Raw genomic sequence first — 27,375 nt, forward strand, 5'->3', positions numbered from 1 at the left:
TCTTTTTCAAGACTTCAACATTACGTAGTTGAAGTCAGCCTTACCAGACATCAATGCATGCATCTGAGCAAAAGTACCCAAGGTCTTCCTATTGTATGTGAAGAAAGGGTATAATGAATAGAATATATTGCTTTATCTCCATGATGGTAACAACAGCCAGATTCCAGAACCTCATGAATGGTCAAAAATCCTGGAGATAATAATTCTATAGCAAATTTTTTTTCTGGCTGAAGAAAATGTATTTGGGCCACCTCAGGAAATATTTGACTTTCTCCCAAACACATTTACTCCTGAACATGAATTTTTTTCACACTTTTGGATGAACTCATCCAGATATGTAAGAGAGAACATATACAGTGATTTATTCATTCCACCGAAATGGAGAAGGACAAACTGGTATTGAAACTTTTAAATTAGTTGTGTTTGAGAACTTCCTTCTGCCTCAGCATGGTTTGGTTTGTGAGGTCAAAGATGGTAAAGGATAATGTGGAAAGGGTATATTTCAGAAAATGCTCATGGTCTAAATAAGGCTCCTAAATTAGATTTCTAAATATATGAATTTTTCAGCCAAATTTGGGCACATAAGTTTTCAGCTGAAAATTCAACTAAATCTAGGAGTCTAAATGTTAGGCCTGCAATTCATTTTCCTAGATTTAGGGACTTGCTGATTTACTAAGCTTTTTCACAGACACAGAATGGGGAAAACATTTTGAGGCCCTGTGTTTGGTGCCTAATGCTGAATATTAGGAGCAATTATATCCTAAACATGCCCGGTCAATGTCTCATAACATATCAATATCAAAACATCACCAACAAAATTGGGAATTTATTTATTGTGTGAAACCAGACCTCATATATTATATAGGAGAGTCTTCAAATTATTTGCAAAAATACTCTCACTAATATTCAAATATGATTTACCACATGAATATTTTCATATGTGGTTATTCAATTTTTATAATCATCGGTCTTGGTTTCACTTTTTCTTATTTTAAATTATATAGTGAATAACACTTATCCTTTTGTGCTGAGTGACCAAAACGCTGAAGGAGTGATGTTATGTCCATATGCCCGACATGGCTCATGTTTCTTAAATGCTTCGTCAGGGGCAATGTTTCAACTTTTATATGCTTCTGCAACAAAATAGAGTATTTAAACATACCAAAAAGTTGAATCAAATCTTCTATCCATTATCAAATATACATACGCTCCGTACTTCTGTGCTGTCACTCTTTCCGTGCTTACAGCGTTTCCCAAAGAATGATCCTCCATGTTGTTACTCCGAGGCGGTATTTAAACCCACCCTCTGATACAACAACAGCCAATCGGTACCTTCCCATCCCTGCATAACCAATCCTGTAACACGCTGCATATGTGATATCATATCAACGTTGCCCAATCTACTGCATCATTCATACCATATGGACTTTGGGCGGATAATTTAAAAATCCACTTTTGCTTGAAAAAATTCATGTTTGTTTGAATATCACTTCTGTGGACTGGGCACCTTATTTGATCTATTTCTGTCCATTTTAAATGTTGAAATTGGTGGTTATTTTGAACGCAGTGTTTTACCATCGGAGCTTCTATGTTAAGCGTGTTTATCCGGCTGCGGTGCTCTCTGAGATGGATCTTAACTTGTCTACTTGTTCGTCCCACATAAATAGATGGACAGGGACACTGAATTAAATAAACTACATTAGTAGATAAACAGTTAGTTATGAATCTTGTTTTTATATATTGCTCCTGTGCTAGGATGTTGCCAATCTGTTCCAGTAATTGATTGAATACACATATCACATTCCCCACATACATCGTGATATTCTTCCATTAATTCAGTGTCTCGTATACGAGTCTCCGCACGAATCATATGTTCCTTTATGTTTTTGCCCCGTGAATAAGAAAATAATGGAAAGTCTACAAATACTGTAGAATGTAACTGTAGAATGTGCCAATGATGCTTAATACTATTTACTATTAAATGGGATTTATCTGAGTGTTGAAGAACACATACATCTGAAGTCACACTTTTTTTGGATTGATATTCCAACAGGGTTGATCGATCAGAATATCTAGCGCGTTTATAAGCTTTCTGAACAGCATCATACGGATATCCTCTCTCAAAAAACCTATATGCCATGTCTCGTGCTTGCCTTTTAAATTCCTGATGATTTGAACATATTCGCCTTAGCCTAAAAAATTGGCTTACAGGCAATCCCCTCTTAAACGCCGTAGGATGACAACTATTAAATCTCAACAAGGTGTTACGTTCGATCGGTTTACGATATACTGTTGTGTGTAGTTGATTATCCTTTAAACTTATCGAGATGTCCAGGAAATTAATATGGCTACTACTATATTAAATCAATGTTGTTATTTTCTTACTGTTGTTTTCCAGAGATTTTGAAACGATGAGCTCCATGTGACTTCTGGGTTCTGAAGAACCAGGGAGCACCGGATTCACTGTGCAATGGAGGAAGCAATACTGGTAGCCCTGTCAGCGCAAAAACAACCTTTCTGTGGTTCTTCTCACTGTAGACATGTGACCGTGACAGTCAAGGCTCCGGTGTAGAGAAGGCAAGCTCCTCTCGAGCCTGGAGAACCTGCCCCCCCTCGTCTCGTCCCCTGGTGTGCATGCTACGGCGACCTGGTGAGGGGGAATGACAATGAATCTGTACAGCTGCTGCTTGATACTCTTGGGGTTTACATGGGACACTGCTGCCTACGGACCAAATCAGAGAGAGCAGAAGACCGGAGACATCATTCTTGGGGGACTCTTTCCCATCCACTTTGGTGTTGCTGCAAAAGAGCAGGATTTAAAGTCCAGGCCAGAATCGGTGGAGTGCATAAGGTAAACTGGAACTTCTATATATAACCTCCATACTGCATACAGTAATAGAGTGATTCAAAGTGACTCTTCCAGTAATGGCAGAACATGAATTAAACTAAGGTTCTCTAATGCAATTAAAATGTTTGTTGACAGTAACCCCCAAAACAGGTTTTAAACCATACATTTAAACCAGAAGTTTCCATGTCCTTTCAATGCTGCCAGACAGGTGTCTCAGGTAACTAGAGTTTCCCAGAATGGCTCTACAATTAGCTGATGATGGTTCCAGGCTTGTTGACCATACAAACAGATTATTTATATTTTGGGCAAGGTGATTGTTAGATCTAATTCAGTTATTCACCCATTTTTTCTTTGGGGAGAGTTTGGAAATAACAAACACCATACATCAGGTTAAAAATTACAAAAGTCCCTGAAACTATTGGGGAGCATGTCATATTTATTTTTTATCCGTATTTTGGATAATAACTCAACCAGTAGTTGGAATCTAAAACTCCATCCTCAAGGGAATGCCCAATTAGAGGTATGGTTTAGGATTGCCCCGGTCACAATTATTTTGCCCACTTGTATCCTGCCAGGCATCTGTCCCCCTCATAAACCATCTCCTTGACAACAACAGTCTAGGTACAGTTCAAATATCTCTTGTAATGTATTGCAATGTACAGTAAATTTGGTTGGGGCACACCGTTCTTCTGGCAAAGTCAGCACTCAATGCACATTACATTCAAAAGCAAGGTACATCAATACATAAAAACAATAAATCATTAGATACAGTAGATAAATCATAAATATATCATTTCTCCAATCAGAAAGACCTTATTTGCAACTTGCTAGGTGACTTTTTTTTTTTTTACACTCTTTGATGAAACTAAATCAGATGCCATATTCTTTTCTTCTTTTTTGAAAATACTTTAATATGTTTCCCTAGTAAATTTTAGCAGTTAAGAAAGATGCCAGATTGGCAGTACTAGGAACTGAAGCCCTCCATTTATCCACAGAGCAGGTAAAGCATAGACAGGTGCAGTGTAGGTGCCCTGCCATACAGGCCAATTCAGTAAAGTCTGCGGGAGAGCGGACAAACGCCCGCTCTCCCGGCGCGCGCACTGGCCATTCACCGGTGCACAATTCAGTATTCAAATTAGGTGGTGCGGTAGAAACGGGCAAAAAGAGGCGCTAGGGTCACTAGAGTGTCCATAGCGCCTCCTTTTAGCCCGGAGCGGCGGCTGTCAGCGGGTTTGACAGCCGACGCTCAATTTTGCCGGCGTCGGTTCTCGAGCCCGCTGACAGCCACGGGCTCGGAAACTGGATGCCGGCAAAACTGAGCGTCCAGTTTTCGGCCCGACAGCCGCCGACCCATTTAAAAAAATTTTTTCTTTTTTAACTTTTTTTACTCTTTGGGACCTCCGACTTAATATCGCCATGAAATTAAGTCAGAGGGTGCACAGAAAAGCAGTTTTTACTGCTTTTCTGTGCACTTTCCCGGTGCCGGCAGAAACTAGCGCCTACCTTTGGGTAGGCGCTAATTTCTGAAAGTAAAATGTGCGGCTTGGCTGCACATTATTCTTACTGTATCCCACGGGCATACCTAATAGGGCCCTCAACATGCATGTGCATGTTGAGGGCCCTATTAGGTGCCGCGGGTTGGATGCACGTTTTCCTCCCCTTACTGAATAAGGGGTAAGGGAAAACGTGCGTCCAAGGGCAGGTTAACAGTGCGCTCCGTCAGAGTGCACTGTACTGTATCGGCCTGATTGTGTTTATAGTTGCCAACTTGACCCCCTCGCAGATAAAAACAGCCAACGTCGCAAACCCTCATGCAGGCCTCTACCCCTTGTGTCATACTTGTAATTTACACATATCAATGGGACGTCTGCAGAGCTTTCTGATGAAAATGGATTCTACATCTCAGAAATTAAAAAGAAACCAGAACAAATAATAAAGGAGATCTTAATGATTTAATTTGTTTTAATTGTAAAAGAAATTATTAAAAAATGACTCAATACTGCTGTTTTAAAGAAGAGAAGGAATGTAATGAGGCTTATTGAATAAAGAGGTCAAATGCATTGTTAAAGGGTCTAAGGAATTCATCACTGTTGGGAGTGGAAATGAGCCAGATGGACTTGGGGAAGACTGTTGCTTAGCCCTGGAAGAGAGGAGCAAGGAATGAGATCTACTGTTTGGAATCTGCTGGGTACAACAGTTTGCTGAGCTCAATAAACCTTTGCATGGCACATTATTTATTTATTTATTTATTTTTAATTTTTATATACCGGAATTCCTGTATGCAATACAAATCAATCCGGTTTACATGTAACGAGAAGGTTGCCCTGGTCTGGGAGGTTAGACCGGGGTTCTCATGGGTGTGGATGGAAACCCCCTTCCCCACCTACCCACCCCTCATATTCCATCATCCTCAGCAACTGTCCACATAGATCCACTGGTTGCATATTGATTGCTGAGACAGATGTGGATGCTTTTGACAAGCTCTTTCCTCACAGTCCCTTCTGCTAAGAATACTGCTTGTTCCTTCTGCTTCGGAGGCAGTTGGGGGTTGAGAGTTAGGCCTCCCCATCTCCCTGTTATTATTCTGGCAGCAAATTTAAGGTGACCAGAAGTCTACTGACTCTCCAAGGAAAGGAAAGGGTGGTTTGTGCAGTTCCCATTGATTCTGCCTAGCTGGAATACATGCTCAGAGTTCTACAGTCTAGAGCTAGCTATCTCCCTATCTTATCAGCCAGACGGGACAAGAAATGGGCTCCCTTCATTAACCTGAAATTCAGCCACATAATTTAGAGTTCATTCACCTGCACAACAGAAAGCAGAACTGACCTCAGTCACACAGAATGCTCTAACAGTGCGAAAAGGAAGGGTAACAACTGCTGAAGACACAACAAGACAAATTCAAAACCTATCTGGAAAGCCACATCAGTCAGAAATGGGGTAACACTAGGCAGCATTTTTTATTTTTTTTTTTTTACAGAAAGTGACAAGTCTCTGGACTAGTCTGACAGAGGACATCACAGAAACAATCACAATGCTTGCAGCTCAATCTGGGATGGACACGTTTCTTTAAAGGAAAATAGAAAGGGTAACAGAATTTCACTGGCCTCTGAATATGTTTGGTGGTTTCCTTTAGATGAATGAATGAACCATTATGCTGTCATCATCAAGTATTGGTGTACGGTACAAAGGGGAAGTCTCAACCGTGCCACTTACTGGCTAGACTCACGATGTACATGTACTGGTTTCCCGAGGGAACTACTGTTTGTGGCCCCTGACCATGCTCAGATAGGTTTTCTAAAGAGGAAGGGAATTAATAAGGGGAAAAAATATCCCATAATTGTAAATGAAGATCATAGCACCAACACCCCAGTTAAGGTTCTCTAGGTCACCTAGAGAAGCAGACAAAACCTGATGGGCCAAGAAAAGGATCAGTAGATACAATATTTGCAAGAGATATTACAAGTTATTTCAGTACTGTAAATAGCTTTTCTACTTTTTTCTACTTTTCTACTAAATAGTTTCCTTCTGTGTTTCACTGTGCCGTTTTTTTTTTTATTTAGGTATAATTTTCGAGGCTTTCGCTGGTTGCAAGCTATGATCTTTGCCATAGAGGAGATAAACAACACCACCACCCTCCTTCCCAACATAACCCTGGGATATAGGATATTTGACACCTGTAACACTGTTTCTAAGGCCCTGGAGGCCACCCTTAGTTTTGTGGCCCAAAACAAGATTGACTCCTTGAACCTAGATGACTTCTGCAACTGTTCAGAGAACATCCCATCTACCATTGCAGTGGTGGGAGCTACCGGGTCAGGGGTATCTACTGCGGTGGCTAACCTGCTAGGACTGTTTTACATACCTCAGGTACTATATGTTTCTTCTGGATTAAGGAACAATTATCACAAATAAATTATCATTTCAACCTAGATGATTTAAAATTTAAAAATCTGATGTGCTCTTAGCTAAGTCTGCATTATCTCACTAAAATCACAATATGGCTTTAGCTAAACCAATGAACTGAGCAATTTTCAACCCTTTTCTTAATGGTCTGTATTCTTTTTCTACCTCGCTCTAGGTCAGTTATGCCTCATCCAGTCGACTCTTGAGCAACAAGAACCAGTTCAAGTCATTTCTTCGCACCATTCCCAATGATGAGCACCAGGCTACAGCAATGGCAGACATCATTGAGTATTTCCGTTGGAACTGGGTAGGGACAATCGCAGCTGATGACGACTATGGCCGACCGGGGATTGAAAAGTTCCGGGAGGAGGCCGAGGAGCGGGATATTTGCATTGACTTCAGCGAGCTCATCTCCCAGTACTCTGAAGAAAAGGATATTCAGCATGTGGTGGAGGTTATCCAGAACTCCACTGCTAAAGTGATTGTTGTCTTCTCCAGTGGTCCAGACCTTGAGCCTTTAATCAAGGAAATAGTCCAGCGCAACATAACGGGGCGGATTTGGTTGGCTAGTGAGGCTTGGGCTAGCTCTTCCTTGATAGCCATGCCAGAGTTTTTCCATGTGATTGGGGGCACTATAGGATTTGCTCTGAAGGCTGGGCAAATTCCAGGGTTTCGTGAATTTCTTCAGAAAGTGCATCCCAAACCATCAGTCATCAACGGACTTGTCAACGAATTTTGGGAGGAAACTTTTAACTGCCGCATTGTTGGAAATTCAAAGAATCCCCAAGCTTCCTCTGCCTTTCTTAAAAACCGTGATGAAGGCATCCAAGCTAGGAATGTTACAGCAGCTTTCCGTCCTCCATGTTCAGGGAAAGAGAACATTACCAGTGTGGAGACTCCTTATTTGGACTTCACTCATTTGCGGATATCCTACAATGTGTACTTAGCTGTGTATTCCATTGCCCATGCCCTGCAAGATATATACACATGCACCCCTGGAAAAGGGCTCTTTGCCAATGGGTCATGTGCAGACATCAAGAAGGTTGAAGCTTGGCAGGTAAGTTGTCAATGTACAGATGTTCATGCTTTTTTATGGACAAACTTTTTTCCAGTTTTATAGTTACATCAGAACTAACCTTCAGATAAAAAATGGCTGTATCATAGTGATAAACTTGGGAAAATCTAGTTTTAATTACCAGGGTTATAAACCATAATAGAATTTCTCTGTGATATGAAATGTTCATTCTCATCTTCTGAATCCAGTTTGTGTTCAAGATTTTCCTTCTAGCTCATTTGGTACTCAATTCACTCCTTTTTTTTTTGGCTCTGGAGAGCGAATACCTTGGTCTGTTTAGGTTTTACCAAATAATAACTGTCATAAAAGAAGATGTTTGGGGTGGTTAGGAAAATATTCTGTACAGTTCAAAAAAGATATTCAGGGCATGCAACAGGCAAAGCCACCATTGAGGTTCCAATATTGTCCTCCATGCCACCAACAAACCAATCCACAAAAGGTTATTCACTCACACACACACACGTGCCTTCTGTTTGCCTCCCAGAACCCTCATTCTTGAATGTACTTATTCCAGTTATGGACAGGAATATCTTCTGGTAAGATGCGTGCGTACCCCCCGAAAACCTGGCCCAAACTCCCCCTGTGCGCGCTAAGCTTATGTTGAGTAGGTTCGGCGGCGCGCACAAGCCCCGGGACACGCGTGTCGGGGGCATATTGCGGCCGGCGCGTCATCGGGGGCATTCCGGGGGCATGGTCGCGGCCTCCGGACCATGGCGTGCCGGCTGCCGGCCCGGCGCGCGCAAGTTACGCCTGCCTTGAGAGGCGTAACATGTGCAACATGGGGGAGGGGGTTTAGATAGGGCTAGGGGGGGTGGAAGGAAAGTTCCCTCCGAGGCCGCTCCGATTTCGGAGCGGCCTTGGAGGGAACGGAGGCAGGCTGCGCGGCTCGGCAGGCGCAGGCTGCCAATTTTGGGCAGCCTTGCGCGCGCCGACCCTGGATTTTAATGGATACGTGCAGCTATGCGCGTATCTATTAAAATCCTGCGTACTCTTGTTTGCGCCTGGTGCGCAAACAAAAGTACGCGCGAGCGCAGATTTATAAAATCTACCCCTATGGGAGTGACCACACTTCTGCCATTACAGTCTATAGAAGTAATTCCACTGCTCCTATTATAGTTTATGGAAGTGACCCTAAAATTCAGTTTATATCTATGGCAGTGATAATATCTCTGTTCTCCCTGTAGTCTATGGGAGTGACTCTATTGCTGCTATTAGCAGGCAACTCCAGTCTTGGAGTGCCACAAATAGGTTTAGTTTTCAGGACATCCACAATGAATATATATGAGATATATTTACATACAACGGAAGCAGTGCATGTAAATATACCTCATGCATATTCATTATGAATATCCTAAAAACCAGACCTGTCTGTGGCACTCCAGGACCAGAGTTGTCTACCCCTGGTATGTAGGAATGATCATACTATTGCTATTATAGTCTATGGGAATGACTACACCACTGCCATTATCATCTGTGGCTGTGATCTCACCACTCTTGTTAGAGTCTGTGGGAATGACCATTATAGTCTATATAAGTGACTGCTCTACTACCATTATAGTTTATGGGAGTGACCACACCACTTCCATTATAGTCTATGGGGAGCAATTTTCACACTTTTTTTTTTTATACTTTTAAAGCAGAAATAGGAAAAGCAATTTAAACTACACATGCCATGCTTTTTTTCTATCACATGCCCTGAGAGAGAAATTTGAAAAAAAGCCATTTCTATTTTTAAAAAGTGCTGTCTACACTTTTGAATGGTTGAAGTTTCTTTACAAGGGACAGTACCACTTTCTCTGCAGAAGATCGCAATATTTGTCTTTATATAAGCATTCTGCCAGACCCTTTATTCTGCACAACCAGTCTATCATCTTCACCTACCTCATATTAATTGTCCTCTCTTCTTTGTTGTGTCTCAGGGTCACATTCTCTCCCTCATACACACACAAGCAATACACACATTGTAAACAAGCATGCAAGCTTTTGCCCATGTGCCCTGCAATTGTGACCACACAAAGCCTGACACACAGCATTGCACCAAGGAATCTCCGGGTGATGTTCATCTCAAAGCGCACACTCACTACAGCCATACGAGACTATTCCATGCACACTCAGGATGCCTTCACCATTATATCTTGTAGTACTACAAAGCACTACTATATACTGTGTACACTCTAACACTATGTCTGTTTGTACACCTCACTCTCACACATCTATTTCAAGCACATGACTCTCTCAATCACCAGGTCTGTGCTCGCTTCTTCGGTATCTTATACATGAGTATTCTGAGAAGAAACGATAGCATGCAGTATATTCAAGTTTTGCTCTAAATTTTCAAGATATTTAAATAATATAAAATTGTTTTTTGCTCCTCCTCCCTTTCCCCATTCCCTATACACACACACACACACACACATATTTCAGGGCTGATGGGTTACCTCCTTTTATTTCTTCATTTTCTGGGAGGTGGGGGAGGGGCCTCAAACTGTTTGTGGCTCTAGAAGACTCTCCCTCAGTTGCTTCTTGATTTTGACTTTTTTCACTTTTGGATGCCAGTTTTTCTTAGCACTGGCAGCATTTGCACTCCACTAGTGCCCACTCACAGCCTGCCTCCAGTTTCCCAGGTAACAAATTGCAGCCTTGGTTTCTTTGCTTTTCATTTGCTCATAGTTTAGTGATATTTCTGAGTTCAAAATTAAGGCTGTCATGTGCCTGATCTAAAATGCAGATAATTATTCTATCATACAAAATTCTACAGAATTGGGGGTCAAACTGGTACTAAGGGCTTGGGTTTGATTCCCAGGTCTTGTCTTCTGTTCCCTGGGCTGGTGACACTGCATTCACAGCCCCTCTAGAAGCCCACCACCACCCCGTGCAATGACCAGACGAAGGACTGACTGTTGTCAGGTTCCAGAAGCCCTGGTTCATGGTTCCTGGCCGAGGACTGTCACTGCAATGGCTGAGCTAAGTGAGTTTGGAGGGAGACATAAAACAGGGAGAAAAAAAAGTTCTGAGTAGTTGCAAAGAAAGGCTCATGTTGCCATAGCCCAATAAAGACCAACTTTGCTGAATGCTCAAAGAAGCATGAAAGAACTGCCTGGAAAAAAAGAAAACATTCTGCTAAACATATACAAAACAGTAGCAGAGGTCCAATTCCGTGGCAAGACTGTGGCGTTTGATTTCCAGGTCTGGACTAGGGATGCTGCAATGGGGGTGGAGAGGGAGTCCCATTCATCATGCAATGAAGATATATAGTGGACAGATTCACTGATTGCAGGGGTTCCAGAAGAAGCGCTGGTAGGTGGCTCCCAGCTGAGGATTCTCACTGCATCCTTTGGGCTAGGTTAAGCTCGGGGGAGGGGAAAAATACAAAACAGAGGAAAAATTCCCCAGGTAGTTGTGAATGATGGCTTTTGGTACTGTAGCCCAGTAGTAGCAGGTTCCAATTGAGCAGGAAGCCCCAAAGGATCAAGAGAAAACTGCTCAGGCCATAAAAATAAAGAGCTGGGGGCCGAATGCCCTGTGCGGCAGACTGGCTCATCTTATGAGATATGTATCACCTCTTGGATCTCTTTAATACTTGCATTCCAGCTTCAGTCAATTGAACTACTGATCACTGCTTCCATTGGTTCATGGGAAACTGATAAAGTTATTGGAAGAAGCAAACTCTGTACTGTTTATGAAATGGAGGCACTAAGAGGCATCATCTTGTTTTTGTTTTTTTAGGCAACCTGCCAGATGCTGGGTTGGGAGTGAAGATTGCCCTGCATTGATAGAACTGAATAATTCATTTGGCAATTAGAAAAATTATACAGACTGCATTGGTATTTGGCCCTGTCGCTGTGCAATGTGCCAGACCATGGGGGAGACAGGGCCTCAGACGGTATCTCATCCAAACCACAGACTTCCTAGGCTGTCCCTCCCCCCCCCCCCCGATTTGCTGTGCCCCTCAGGCTCTTGGAATTGGGTCAATGCAGAAGACGTTTATCGAGCTGAAGCAGCGACTGCAAGCAGTTGGCGCAATGCTCACTATCTCTGAACGGCACTGTTACAACTCAAAAAATATTGTATTTCTTTACGTACAAACAGAACAAATTCTCAACAGGACAGGTCGAGTGCATTAATCCAAGCATAGTATGCAACCACAGTTACAGAGGAAAAGAAAACAAAAAGAATAATATCAAGATACAAATTCTGGCATGGGAGCCCAATTGCCCTAGTAGCAATTAACTGGCTCCACTTTTCAGCTTCCACAACTTCATATTTATAAAACAAACAAACAGCATTCCACTACATGTATTTATATATTTTAAATCATTTATATTCTGCTCATATTGAAAATTCATCCTGAGTGGTAGATTACATCCAAATCAGTATTAATTTTCCAATAACACATTATTAGCTTTATTGCAACTGAAAGCAAAAGGTCTATCAGTTTACTTTTCCCTGTTGACAGCCCTGCTTTTAAAGCCAGTGACTTCCAAATAACCATTTGATAAGATAATTCCACTTTCAAATGTAGAATTTCACAAACTCATTTCCAGATTCCCACATTTCCAAGGTAATAAAATCACATGAGAAAAAAATACAGACTTCTATAGCACATGACCAATATGTATTCCCCTCATCATCCTTTATTTTTGCCACCTTGACCAGGGTCCAAATTCTGAAAACATTTTTAATGCAAAGAAAAATGAGAGGAAATCAGGAAACCAAACATTTTATTTTACAACTCAACAAACCCTGCAAGCCAATTTTCAATCCCTGCTAATTGTCTTATTCTCATCCTACAATTCAATCCAGTCGCACACAGGCTATTCACCTTCAAATGACCTTGAATTCCATATTGTTCTCTCTCTCTCTCTGGTGATTACATAAGGGGGATGAAGCACTTTAGGAGTCATGGCTGCTGGCTTCTGTTCTCGCTGTTATGAGATTCTGACTCTAGAAACAGCTGGATATTTCCTTCATGACTCTGTGTTTGCCTCTGTCGCTGTCTGACCTTGGATAGCAGCAATCCAAGCAAAATAGTCACTTAAGTCCCATACTAAACACTGAAGCGTAAGGGAGAAGATTCTGAGCTGTCCTCATGGCTTGATTTGCAAGAGACCCTTCTCCAAACTTTGCTGTCTTTAGTACAGCGGTGGCTCCTGAAATGTCTGTAAGTGGGGGCGAGGCATAAAGGGGGCACCGTGAAGTTCAGGGTGAATGAGTGCTAAGTGCCTTTCCCTCCAATCAATCAATCATACTGGGGGGAAGGGAGGAAACAGCTGGGGGAATAGGCTCCTTGTCTGGGGTGGGGAGGGTATTCGCTTCCCCTGCCTCCACCCCAATTTTAGGGTGCTGTTGGGTCACACAGACATGTTCAGGTTTCAGGGAGGAGAATGTTCCCCTGGCAGGGGCAACCCCGGTTGGCATAGAATGGGTACCAAAGGATTCCATTTCTGAGGACCACATCTCCCCGCCAGCCTGCTGTCAGCAAAGGAGACCTGGATTACCTGGGGCAGTCATCCAGAGAAATCGAAAGGCAAAAGAAAGCAGGAAGTTAAAAAAATGTAATGTTCTACTCCCTCTGTAATTATAATATCCTATATATGTTAGGTGGGTTAAGAATGAACATCTATTCCTTCGTTTAAACAAGCGAGCTTGGTTGTAAATAGGAAAAATTCCAAAATATTAATTTAATGTTTGTGTTGTGGTGGTTTCCTTCTTCCTTTTTTGAATCTTTCAAGTAACATTTTGTGATGGTGGTGTGTAGCATTACATATGTTGAGTTGTTTCATGCCATCTTCAAAGAAATAAAAACAAAAATTTGTTGTGTGTCATTTTAGTGTATGCTAAATGGTTTTAGCACTCAAACACTGAAAATGACATGAACAAAAATTAAACAACTGCCCCCCCCCACCCCACAAAAAACAACAAACAAAATGAAAAAAAATTACAATATAATATTTTTTCCGTGTACAACCATATTGTGCAACAGTTAAATCCTAGGCTGCATGCACGAACCAGGGTACTAACCCCCTCCTGTTGTACTATGGTCTCTGTAATGCTGATTTCCCCCTGGAAGAAGCAGGAACTACAGATCCCACAATGCACTGGGATATAAGTTCAATCACTACTAGCAGCTTTGCTGATATCACTCTGAGCCACCTAAGGTTTGAATACCCCTTGAACAGCTGAAGAACGAAATATTGTCGTTTGCATGGTATCAGAACAAGGGCGTTTTCTATTATGGTCCCGGTTCTTTGGATTAAATTGCCTAGAGATCTTAAGGATGAGCTAGAATTGAGAAAATTTTGCAGGGGTCTCAAAACCTCTCTCTTCTGGAAGCTTATCCTGAGGTGGATGGTGTTGGTAAACAGCAGGCCTCCTAACATGTTTTATTAGTGTGAAACTATGTATTACTTTGTTTTAAGGTATTTTATTTATGATTTTCTATATGCTGCTTTAATCTGATTTGAAACACATTGCAAATCATATAAAAACATCAGACAGTGTTTGCTGAGAGATTGCGGAATGTAAATGTTTTAAATAAGTAAATAAGAATAGTCCCTTAATAGGATTTACAAATCCAGATCAGACCCTTGTGAAAACTTTTTTAAAGAACTCTCTAATTACCTCAATTGAGAAAGATCAGGGTGCATAAGAAACATCACAACAAAAACTTTCACTCAGTTTTAGAAGGAACAGCTGCAGCAGCTGTTGTCCTTTAATCTGGTAATCATTGCACTTTTATAAGTGATGAGCTAATGATTAAACAACAGCTCTGCCACTATGTAGTGCGGCTAAATTTAGAAACACAAAAAAGTCTGCAGACACAGGTCATGAAAATTTAAACACACTGATTGATTATGCAGGAATGAAGGTGCAGGTGGTGTCAGAGGAAAGCACAGTAAATTTCGGAGGAGCAATGGTAGCTCTCAATGCTAGGGGCTTCTCTTTGGTGTTCCACTCTCTGGCTGCATAAATGGTCAAAGTGTCTGGTGATATTCCCACCCTGCTGCTAAAAAGAGATATTTGGGCCAGCCTGGTGGCTATAGGGCTGTGTCCCGCAGAGATCTGATCTTGGGCCATATTTTTTTGGCACATCTCTTAGGGGGTCATTTATCAAAGTGCTATATGGCGTTTTCGCATGCGTTAAGGCATCTTTAACGCATGCGAAAATGCCTTTAACGCATGCGAAAATACCATAACGCTTGGTGTGATGCAAATTAGGAAAAGGGGAGGAGTTTGGGGCAGGATTTCTGGCCAAGTGGGCTGGCTTATTTATACCTCTATAGGAGGTCCACCTAGCTACTCGAGGTGAGGTTTAGGTATTAGTGTAGGGATTAGGGGCCACTTTGACATGCAGAGTGCGACGTACGAACAGAACAGTGCACTCTTGTGAAGATTTGATGACCTTCGAAGTGAGGAAACTCACCCAAAGATGAGATTTGTGCAATGTTCTCTCAACCTAGCTTGATGGACTCTCTACCTGGGTAAATCAAATCTTCACAAGAGTGCACTGTTCTGTTCGTACGTCGCACTCTGCATGTCAAAGTGGCCCCTAATCCCTACACTAATACCTAAACCTCATCTCGAGTAACAAGGTGGGCCTCCTATAGAGGTATAAATACCTACTCGTATGAGGACCTTATAGCTAGGCACGCTTTCTCCTTCTCTCTCACACCCCCTCCCCCCAGTGGTTGTAGGTAGGAATTGCATCAATTGTACTTACCGCAAAGTGTGAAAAAGTTATTGCAGTTTGCGGTAAGATAGCGCACTTTGTGATAAACAGCCTATTACCATAAAACATGCCCCTTTTCCTAACGCATGTGATATTTAGTGCATTTTGATAAATCCAGGCCTTAATTTGGTATAACAGAGAGCTGAAAGCTATGAAAAGGGCTATTGGAAGTTTTTTCCCCAAGGCTTGTTCATCTGGACCAGACTAGGGAGTGTGCTTTCTCTATGGCTGGACCCAATCTGTGGAATTTTCTTCTATTTGAAATAAGGTCTATCACTGATCAAAAATTCTTTAAGAAGGCACTCTAAATGTTCCTCTTTCAAAAGGCATGTGCCTCAACCAGCTGACCCGCTAGCCATGGACTTTGGGCCTAGCAATTGCCCATATTGGCTGTTTCTGTCGTAATTTTGCAAGCTTGTGTATATGCATGTCTTTAATATGGGTGTACCTGTGTACCCCACCCTGAACTCTGGAAGGGCAGGTAACAAATGTTTTAAATAAATTAATAAGCCACCTGTCCAGCCATGCCCCACCCAACTAAAGGTTACAGCAGGTCTCATGTACCATGGCACACACTTTTGTGATCAAGCCACGGAGTTGGCCTTATCCTCTGTCTTTTCTGCATACATGTATCCATAATCCAGACAAGCCAAGCTGTCAAAAGCAAATGTATTCTTCTGGGGTCACACACAATGTTGATGAAAACGAGGTTTGGACCAGGCATCCCTGATTTCTCATGTCTCCTGTTTCAGTGAGGATGTGCTCTCATTTGCAAAATGACATTGAAAATATTATTTGCATTGCTTTGCATTTGAAATGACATGAACCATTTTATTATTATTATTTCTTGCATGTAATATACAGCAAATTAGTATTTATCATCAATGAGGTAAACAGCCAAACTTAAAAATAAAAAGCATACAAAACTTATTACAATATCATAAAATAATTCAAATATAGCCAACACGAATAAATTAAAGCATTAAATAAGTACAATACCATAAAATACATCAAATAATTTAAAAAATATAGCTCAACAATATCACATTAAAAACAATTAATAATAATCTTAACAGCTTAAAAGATTATTTCAGAAATGGTTTCCATAAAAGAGCAGGAATTATATTCCATAACATTAATAAAAGCATATAGGGCCAGATATTAAGAGTTACACGTGGGCGTAGATTTGTGCGCGCAACCTGGCACGCACAAATCTGCGCCCGATTTTATAACATGCATGCGCAGCCGCGTGCATGTTATAAAATCCAGGGTCGGCATGTGCAAGGGGGTGCACAATTATGCAACTTGCGCGTGCCGAGCTGCACAGCCTTCCTCCGTTCCCTCCGAGGCCGCTCCAAAATCGGAGCGGCCTCGGAGGGAACTTTCCTTCCGCCCCCCCCCCCCCCCACCTTCCCCTCCCCTCCCTTATCTAACCCACCCCTACCTAAACTCCCCCTTACCTTTAACTTAGAAGTTGCGCCTGCCTCTGGGCAGGCATAGGTTGTGCATGCCAGCCAATGGCCGGCCCGCGATCCCGGGCACAGCTGCAAATGGCCGCTGTGCCTGGAGGCTCCAGCCCCACCCCCAGACCTCCATGCCCCCTTTTTCAAGCCCCAGGACATGTGTGTGTCCCGGGGCTTGCGCGCGTCGCCGTGCCTATGCAAAATAGGCTCAGCGCGCGCAGAAGCGGATTCTTGGGGTTATGCGCATAACTCTTTGAAAATCCGCCCCATAATGTTTTTAGGGAACAACATCACCATAAGCCTGAGAAACTAGAAATGCTTTCGGGCTTTTCTGAATTTTCAGATAATTTGTTTCTTCCAAAACCAATTGGCAAAGTATTCACAAGAGAAGGAACTGTTAAACTAAAATCTTTTTTATGGGTCTTCTACAGTCGCCCTACAGTTAGCAAAGGAGTCATCAAAAGATGTTTATTTTATTTTTTTTTTATTTAAAAACTTTTCTATACCATCGTTTAGTATTAGTAATACACCATCACAACGGTTTACAATTAGGCACGTATATAAGTTTGCTTTGTACATTTATCTAGGGGGTGCCAATCAATTTTCGGTTCCATGTTACAAAATCTATTCTATATGGAAAGTGGATTGGAACTTCCATTTATATGATTCATTGGATAATCATATACGTTTTATACTGTCCCTCTTAAATTAATACTTAATTATGATAAAAATAGTAAAGAAAGCAATTACACTTTTAGGTGACTTTCAGCTATGAGTAGGTGTTCTTACTCATTGACCTCATTGTGAAAAGCTTTTTTTGAAGAGCCAAGTTTTCAAGCTTTTTTTTTTTTTTTTAAGAGTTTTAAATCTTTCATCATTCTTATTTCGAGTGGCATTGTATTCCATAATATTGGACCCGCTAAGGATAGTGCTCTCTCTCTAACTTGGGCCAGTTTTGCTGTTTTGACCAAGGGTATGGTTAATAGAGCTTTATTGGCTGATCTGAGATTTCTCTGGGGGACATGCAATCGCATGTTGTTGAGTGGCTCAAAGAAGCCTTAATGATTGATAAGGCAACAAGAGATTAGCTAAGTAGCAAGGTTTTCCCCAGTACAAAGCCTTATAAGCAAGGATCAATATTTTAAATTTAATCCTGTGGTAACTAGTGAGGTTTAATCAGGAGTGGATTTACCCAATCAGATCTTTCTGCCCCAATGAGTAATTTTGCTGCAATACTTTGGATTAACTAAATATGCCTAATCTGCCAGACAGTACACCCTTGATATTTATTTATTTAAAAACATTAATTTCTTACTTATATCAAACCAGTTGTACTAAGCAGGTTACAATACACAAATCATTATAGATCAAGAATACACACATTTAAAATAATACAATTCATTTGTTAAAGGGACAATGCTTCCAGATCCTTCTTGCTGACAAAAAAAAAACTGATTTGGCTCAACAATCTTACAGGGTAATTTTCAAAGGAAAATGTAAGATACTATCATAACAATTTTCAAAAACCCATTTAACCACATTGGGCCAGATTTTAGTACCTACGCGCAGGTGTAGATTTGTGTGCGCAACCCAGTGCTCACAAATCTACGCCCGATTTTTGCGCGTGCCGAGCCCTTGGGGAGCCCCAATGGCTTTCCCTGTTCCCTCCGAGGCCACTCTGAAATCGGAGCGGCCTCGGAGGGAAGTTTCCTTCCACCACCACCCCCACCTTCTCCTCCCTTCCCCTACCTAACCTGGCCCCCAGCCCTACCTAAACCCCCCCCCCCATACCTTTATTTTGGAAGTTGCACCTGCCTCTGGGCAGGCATAGGTTGCGCGTGCCGGCCAAGTGCCGGCGCGCGATCCCCTGGCACAGCCGCTGTGCCAGAGGCCTCGGTCCCGCCCCTGCCCCACCCCTTTCACAAAGCCCCGGGACATATGCGCATCCCGGGGCTTGAGCGTGTCGCCGGGCCTACGCAAAATAGGCTCGGCGCATGTAGGGCTTTTAAAATCTGCCCCATTAAGTACACTTAAAGTGAGTAAAACCTATTGACAATTGAATAGCATATATCGTAGCAATTATCAAAAGCCTTTGAAAATTGCTACATTATAAGGTATTAAATTGTCAGTAGGTTTTACCTGCATTAAGTGCATTTAACGTGGGTAAATGGGCTTTAGAAAATTGCTATGATACTATCTTACATTTACATTTCCCTTTGAAAATTACCTCCATTTAGGGCCAGTGGAAAGGTATTAGGCATCCTAGACAAAACTTACAGCCTGCATCGCCCCCTCCCCAGCCACCCTGTCACATCCTCCCTAAACACAATTAAAAATTATGCAATTACAATAATAGATTTTACATGAATAAGAGCTTTTAAAGTACAATCTTCTGAGGTAAAAATATCACTTATAACATGTATATTATATTTACATGCAGTGCTGTAAAATCTTGCAAAAAAGTAAAAAGTCCCTTGGAATTGGTATTAGGTCTATTGTAATGTGCTGGGTACGGGCTTGGTCCTCAAAAAGCCAGAAGTAAAATGAATGATAATTTCAATATAGTATATTTTCCATACCAAAACTACAGTAACTGCCAGCACTCAAACACTAACAATCCTACTTATGAAAAGACAACACTGTAATTATTACACCTAGTCCTAAAATGTCAATACACCTACTATTAGGAAAACAGAAAAAGCCAAGCTACTATAGATCCCTACACAGAACCTACACACTACCTGAATACGTTAGCTCAGTCGCACATGCAAAATACAAACAGACCTCACTAAATGCAGAATAAAGTGACCATAAAATAGTAACACAAATATGCAAAGACTGAATTGTAAACCACAATAAAAGCAAGTTTGCTTACCATAAACGATGTTTCCGTAGATAGCAGGATGAATTAGCCATGCTGTCTGAGAAGCGTCGCGACCCGAAGTAGACAGAGTCTCCTCAGCTAGTAACAGAGCTTTGACTCTGTACAGCTGCGCGGTGGTGTTCCCCCGCGGTTCCCTCTCTTCTTCAGTTTCTTTGTAGCCAAGCGAGAGGTAAGGTAAAATCCGTATGTCCTGTAGCTGACTGTCTAGGGAGGAGGGAGGGAACACATGGCTAATTCATCCTGCTATCTACGGAAACACCGTTTATGGTAAGCAAACTTGCTTTTTCCCGTCAATTGCAGGGCTGAATTAGCCATGCTGTCTGGGAGTCCCAAGCTCCCGGGTTGCATCCATGTATAATGTTTTTGAAGGTTTATACAGCAACCCTTGAAGTAGTAGACAGTCTCATATCTTTTTTAATGTAGATAAGACTGCAGTGCCCAGTGCTGCATCAGAGGTCGTTTGTTGTTGTAGAGAGTAGTGTGACGTAAAGGTATGAATGGACGACCAAGTTGCCGCTTTGCAGATATCTAACAATGAAACATTGTGCAAGTGCGCAACTGATGCTGCTGTGGTGCGTATCTGGTGCGCCTTAGGCTAACTATCAAGTTTGATGGAACGTTTATTGTTGCAGAATAGAATACACTGTGATAACCAACTGGCTATAGTCCTTTTTGAAACGGGCTATCCCGGATCATTGGGGTTAAAAGATAGGAACAGTTGAGAGTGCCTGGAAGTGGACTGAGTCCTTTGTTTATAGTAGGCTAGAGCTCTTTTACAGTCTAGAGTATGTAGAAGTTTTTCTCGGTCATTAGAATGTGGTTTTGGCATAAAAATGGGGAGAGTGATAGTTTGACTGAGATGAAACACGGAGAACACCTTAGGTAGGAAGGTGGGATGAGGTCGAAGAGTCACTTTGTCATGGTAAAACTCTAGATAGGGGGAGTAGTGAACCAAAGCTTGGAGTTCACTGACTCTTCTTGCTGATGTAATGGCCACTAGAAAAACAGTTTTCCATGTGACATATTTTATGTGGCTCATGTCCATTGGTTCAAAGGAAGCTAGCATGAGTTGTTCCAAAACTATGTTTAAATCCCATGGTACACCGGTGGGCGAAGTCGTAACATGCCCTTCATGAATCTAGATATTAATGGATGATTTGAAATAGGCAGATCATTATGTTGGTCATGAAAGGCAGTGATACCACTGATGTGGACTTTGATGAAGGTGGTCGCCAGACCCGCTTCATACAGGGTGTGTAGTTACTGAAGTAATTGAGGAGCGGTAGCAGAAAAAGGATTTATGTTCCTAGGATTGCACCAGTTTAGATAGCGATGCCATTTTACTGTATAGTTTACGCCTGGTGGACGGTTTTCTGGATGCTATGAGGATATCTTCCACCTGTTTAGATAGACTAAGGTGATTCAGTACTTGCCGTTCAATCTCCATGCTGTGAGATGAAGCAATTGATTCATCAGGTGGAGGAGAGAACCCCCTTCTTGCGTCAAAAGATTTGGACTGTTTTGAAGCAGTATTGGTGGGCGTATGGAAAGACGCATTAGATACGGATACCACGGCTGTCTTGGCCATGCTGGAGCAATGAGAATCATGTCCACCATCTCCTGTATGCACCTTTGAATTGTCCAAGAGATTAGTGGAATGGGAGGATAAGCATACATCAAGCCTGGTGTCCATGGAATGAGGAAGGCATCTGGGGCTAAGCGTATGCTGCTGGGATAAATGGAGCAGAAGGTTTGAACCTGTCTGTTGGTTTCCATTGCAAAGAGATCTATTGAGGGGAAACCCCATTGTTGGAAAATGTTCATTGCTACGTCTGGATTCAGTGTCCATTCGTGAGGGTGAAAAACTCAGCTTAGACGATCTGCTGTTATATTGTCTAGGCCGGGAAGATAAGTGACTTGTATGGAGATTTGGAACTTGAGAGTCCAGTGAAGTATTCAAAGTGCTTCCCAACATAGCATCCAAGAACCGGATCCTCCTCCTTTGTTTATATAAAACATTGCCACTTGGTTGTCGGTATAAACCATAAGGTTTGAGTGTTGGACTTGAGTGGAGAAGGTTTGAAGTGCTTTCCAAATGGCACGTAGTTCTAGAAGGTTGATTTGGTATGTGGCTTCCTGGGGAGTCCAGAGGCCTTGGGTTTTTAGGTCACCCAGGTGGGCCCCAGCTCCTCCTGGACGCGTCCGTGGTGAGCGTGAAATGATGAGGGAGTAGACAGAAGGGGGCCCCCGTGGAGAGATTGGATGGAGACAGTCACCATCGAATGTCCTCCTTCATTAAGTTGGTTATGTGAATTTTGCAAGTGAGTGGTTGATGAAACTGAGACCCCTGCGTTTTTAGGCCCCACTGTAAGTGACATGTGTGAAGTCTGGTGTGGGGGACCACATAGATGGCTGCCGCCATATGACCTAGAAGCTGAAGAATCTGGCGTGCAGATGCTTGAGTTTTAAGAACATAAGAACATGCCATACTGGGTCAAAGGGTCCATCAAGCCCAGCATCCTGTTTCCAACAGTGGCCAATCCAGGCCATAAGAACCTGGCAAGTACCCAAAAACTAAGTCTACTTTTGTTGACCAGGCTTGTGCGCTAACTTTATAAGTGTGTGCATCCTGTCCAATGGAAGATAGGCTCTTTCTTGTGTCGTGTTGATAAGAGCGCCTATGAACTGAAGTGTCTGCGTAGGTTGTAGGTGGGAATTTTCGAAGCTGACTAGGAATCTCAGTGTTTGGAGACAATTGATTGTGCGCAATGTATGTGCCTTCAGAGTGGACGGATCAGATGCTACTATTAACCAATCATCTAGTTAAGGAAATATTTGGATTGACAGTTGTCGTAGGTAAGCCACCACCACTGCTAGACATTTTGTAAATACCCTGAGGACAGTCCAAAGGGGAGAACCTTTTATTGGTAGTGCGTATTCTGAACTTGAAAACAGAGATATTGCCAGGAGGAAGGGTGAATTGGTATATGGGAGTAAGCATCCTTCAGGTCAATTGAGCATAACGAATCATTGGGTTGTATCAGAGGTGGGATGTTCTTGAGAGAGGTCATTTTGAATTTTTCCCTCTGAATGTGTTGGTTCAGGAAACAGAGATCTAGAATAGGACAGAGACATCCTGATTTCTTTGGAATAAGGAAATAGTGGGAATAGAATCCCTGATTCTGAAGTGGAGGGATTGTTTGAATGGAATTCTGAAGGAGTAGGCTGGTTAACTCTGCATTGAGGGATATTGCATGTGAGGGCATGGTTCATTCTAAAGGCAGGTGAGGAAGAGGTGGGATGGATTTGAAATTTAGATGGTAACCTTCCCTGATGATGTTGATCACCCATTGGTCTAAGGAATGGATTTCCAATTGGCTAGGAAGAATTGAAAGCGACCTCCTATGAAATCTGGGGGTGGTGGTGGCTGAATTGCACTCATAAAGAAGGTGTCTGCTTCTGTTGTGGTGCCGGAGTCTGTTTCTGTTGTCTCTGCTGCCTGGGTCTCCCTCTTGTCGTAGGTTGGGGAGTGGACCAAAGAGGAGCATATGGTAGTTGCCTGTATTGAGAATAAGGCCGAGAATATGTCCGTGGGTAATAACGGTGACGGTAAGATGTGGGAAATCTCTGTTGATGTCTGTGCGATTCTGATGGGTAGGTAAGCGATTGTTCCGCTAAGCTCTGCTCCTTGAGACGAGAGACCGTATCTGTGAATTTGTCACCAAAAAGATTGTCTCCAGCACATGGAATATTTGCCAGCTTTTCATGGACATCTGTCCGAATAGCACTCGCTTTGAGCCATGCCAGACGTCTGGCAGCGAAAGCTGTAGCAGAAGCTCTTGTTGTTGATTCAAATGACTCAAAAACGGATCATAGAAGATGTCTGAGACCTTCTTCGAGGTCTAGAAAGGGTTGTGGAAGAGTATTGTCCTCTGAATTGCAAAGTGGACGTAATTTTTGCAAAGTCTCAAAGAGGTACTGCGTGGTATAAAATTGGTGGTGTTGTATCCTGGAGGTCAACATCGAGGAATGGTACACCTTCTTTGCAAAGTCATCCAAGCATTTACTCTCTTTAGTTGGTGGGGCGTTAGAGTGGAGTCTGGAATGCTTTGCTTTTGAAAGAGCGGATTCCACAACGACCGAATGATATGGGAGTTGAGGAGTTTCATAAATAGATGAATTTCTAATTTTGTATTTTAGATCAATCTTTCTGGATTGCAGTAGTGGAAAAAGGGGTTTTCCAAATCTTTAATAGAAGATTTTGTAAAACATCATGCGGTGGAAGGGCAGTTGGCTCAGCGGGGGCTTCGAATATTTTTAGAATGCCCATCATCTCAGCTCTGGGATCTGGTACTTTCCCAGTCGGGACTTGAAGGAGGATACCTACTTTATCAATAAAGTTAGCGTAGGTTAAGTCCTCTGGAGGAGAATAAGGTTGCGGTGGACCCTCCAGGGGACCCGATGGTAGTCTCGTCGAAGAGTTAGAGGAAACAGTCGAAATTTGTGAAACTGGGCTGGCTGGTTGAAGTTCCGGTTGTGGGATAGGGTCCTGTTGGATAGGATCCGGAGAAAGTGGTGTAGACGTTTGTGGAGAAGTTTCAGCTGGTAATTGATTACCTTGTTCTAGGTCTTTAAAGAAAGTGGCCAATACGTATGATATTTTTGACATCGCAGATTCTGCAAGTGTTCCTTGCGGAGGGATGTGTATGTTCCGTCTCTTCTGTTTTGCAGGAATAGCCGTTAATAAAATGCTTTCAGGCGAGGTTCCCACAAGTTGGGATGTGGACCTGATGACGGGAGATAGGTGTCGTCTTTTAGCCAAAGGAGTTTGCAGTACAGGAGATAATCTCTTGAACCTAGAGACTGCTGACATCCCCGAGAAAGAATGGTCACTCCCAATAGACTGTTCGTAATGGAAGGACCCTGATACCGAAAGAAGTTCCACGTCGATTTCTCAACTAGATGTGGAAGGAGAAGGGGAATCCTCTAGATGTTTTCGTTTTAGCTCCCTTTTCTTAGGAGTATGTTCAAAAGATAGAGCGTGCGGAGATGTCAAACTAGTTTGAGTAGCTGCACTGCACTTCAAAGAAGCGCTGTGTAGCTTTTCTGTGCTATGCAGCTTGTGTGCACGGTGTTGCTTTTGTGCAGTGTGCTTTAAAGGCTCGACCTGCTTCGAGCCCACGGCATGCCTCTTAGATATACTTTGTTTCGAGCCCACGTTGTGCTGCTTGGATGCGTCGTGTTTCGTGACTGCGTCACGTTCTTTGGATGCGCCATGCGTCAAACCTGTGCCCATGCGCCATTGGTGCCGCCGTTGGTGCACCGTGCAAGAGCCATGCGCCTTGGATGCGCCGTGCGTCTTAGATGCGTCCTGTTTCCGTTGTTTTGATGCCGAATGGAGGGGTTCTTTAGGCTTTGAAGACCTGACACCCATCGACGCATCTCCTTTGTCCATCAGTTTGCCTTCTCTCATCGGAGCCCCAACCTGAGATGAAGGGAGCATCAGCTTCTGGAATCCTGATGGGATAGTTCGCCTCGCTTCGGAAGGGCCTAAGGAAGACGCCTTTTTCCTGTGGGCCTTGCTCGATATCGCCGCTCCCGGCGGAGGTCGGTGGAGCATAGGAGTCTGTTCGGAGGCATTCTATTTTTGCTGCCCTTTGACGCTGAGCCCAGGGAGACATGCGGCCGCAGTCTCTACACGACGCCTGGTCGTGTTCTGGGCCTTGGCAAAGGTAGCAATAATTATGTCCGTCCGTTATGGACATAATTTTGCCACATTGGCAATATTTGAATCCCGAAGGCTTCAGAGCCATCTGGCGATTCGATTTGGCGAGAAAATCGCAAAAAATTAGATGAAAAATTTGTTGAGGAAAAAAATATGTGAGGAGAAAAAAACAAGAAACTGAAGAGGAGAGGGAACCGCGGGAACACCACTGCACAGCCGTACAGAGTCAAAGCTCTGTTACTAGCTGAGGAGACTCCAACTACTTCAGGTCATGATGCCTCTCAGACAGCATGGCTAATTCAGCCCTGCTATCGACAGGAAAAGCAGAGTATGAATGAAGTGCAACAATTGAAAAACAGAAGCATTACAATTCTTCATAAACATCAAACAATAAAATCAGGAAACATAAATCAACAGAAAAAAAAGTTCAAAACAGCTGACAAATATAATAGCATCCAATAATTTAAAACTCATATCAATTTTCCAAATACCAATAAAATATTTCAAAACAGTAGATACAAACGCCACCCAATACTTAAAACTTTACAAATTCACTGTCCATACCTGGGATCTTTTGATTTCCAGATGTCCTGAGATTGTCCTAGATTAATAAGGGAGAGGAGTGGGGTTGTTGCTTACAATGCTTCTCCTCTCTCTCTCACACACACACACACACACACACACACACACAGAAATGCTCTCACAGACAGACAGACACACAGACATGCTCTAACACACACCCACAGATATGTTCTGACACACACACACCTTCAGATGCAGATATATTCTCATCACACCCACAGAAACAGACATGCTCCAACACCACACAGACATGCTCTCACAAAACACACACACACATATATATACAAACACACTTTCAGATACAGACCTGCTCCAACACGCAGACACACACGCACGCCGGCGCTCTCTCTCTCACTCGCTTCCTGCCCCTTCCCCGTCAGAAGCACAACGGCAGCCTCCTCCTTCAGCCCCCCTTGGCAGCAGGGTCTCTTTCTCTTTATTGAGGCCTCGGGCCCCAGAGAGTGCTGTTGTTGCCACTTCTCCTACGCCCAAACGCCGCGCGGGCAGAGCCGAAGCCCTCGTTGCCTTCAACGGCCCCGGCGGGGCGCGCGCCGCTCGTTCTGCTGCTTCTTCCCGCCAGTGCGGACCCAGCACTTTCGGCCGCGCGAGGAGGAGAGGCCACGATGTCGCCTCCCTTACTGCTTCCATTAGGTCCCAGACTCCATTGGAAACTGACAACGGCAGAGATCTGGTCATCCAGGGATAATTTAGCATCACACTCCATTGCCAGGACAATGACCAGATTTTCTGATTGGATCACAATTCTAGACAAAATAGGGAAACTAAGTAGAGGTCGGATTGTGTTGCTTAACCAAATAGCTTCTGTCTCGAGGAGGCTAAGTTTCGGTGTGTGGTTTTGTAGTCACGTAGCGATTGCTGCTAACGAAGGGTTTGGTGAAAACCAATCATTAGATTTAATAAAAGCAACCAGCTGAACATTGTCCATATGTAGGTAACAGCTAGTGCCGTGGTCCTGAATTACAGTAGCACGAGGAGCCAAAAATAAACTGAATAAAACTGGGGCTAATTTGGAGCCCTGTGGCACCTCCGAATAGCAAAGGCTTAGAATAGACGCAACTTGATTCTAAAGTAATTGGAAGAGGCGATTTGTTAGGTAAGAGTGAAAGCACTTCACACCAGTCCCTGCCCAACCCAGTTCTGGCAGA

General features: G+C 42.9%; 1 protein-coding gene and 1 long non-coding RNA gene across 2 annotated transcripts in view; one reads left to right on the forward strand and one right to left on the reverse strand.

The window, feature by feature from the left end:
- CASR (calcium sensing receptor) overlaps positions 1–27,375 on the forward strand; it is a 129,930-nt gene that overhangs the window by 72,019 nt on the left and 30,536 nt on the right. The window contains exons 2-4 of the mRNA XM_029579015.1: positions 2,399–2,851; positions 6,409–6,715; positions 6,927–7,808. Of these exons, the coding sequence (XP_029434875.1) occupies positions 2,661–2,851; positions 6,409–6,715; positions 6,927–7,808 (1,380 nt within the window). The 5' untranslated portion in view covers positions 2,399–2,660. The remainder of the gene's footprint in view (positions 1–2,398; positions 2,852–6,408; positions 6,716–6,926; positions 7,809–27,375) is intronic.
- On the reverse strand, positions 1,036–26,611 carry LOC115076964. The gene is made up of 3 exons (XR_003852919.1): positions 26,517–26,611; positions 26,192–26,228; positions 1,036–1,133 (listed from the first exon to the last, which is right to left on the reverse strand). It is a non-coding gene; the product is annotated as an uncharacterized LOC115076964 (long non-coding RNA).

The sequence above is a fragment of the Rhinatrema bivittatum genome, chromosome 15, assembly GCF_901001135.1.
Source record: "Rhinatrema bivittatum chromosome 15, aRhiBiv1.1, whole genome shotgun sequence".
In the NCBI taxonomy this organism is placed as follows: Eukaryota; Metazoa; Chordata; class Amphibia; order Gymnophiona; family Rhinatrematidae; genus Rhinatrema; species Rhinatrema bivittatum.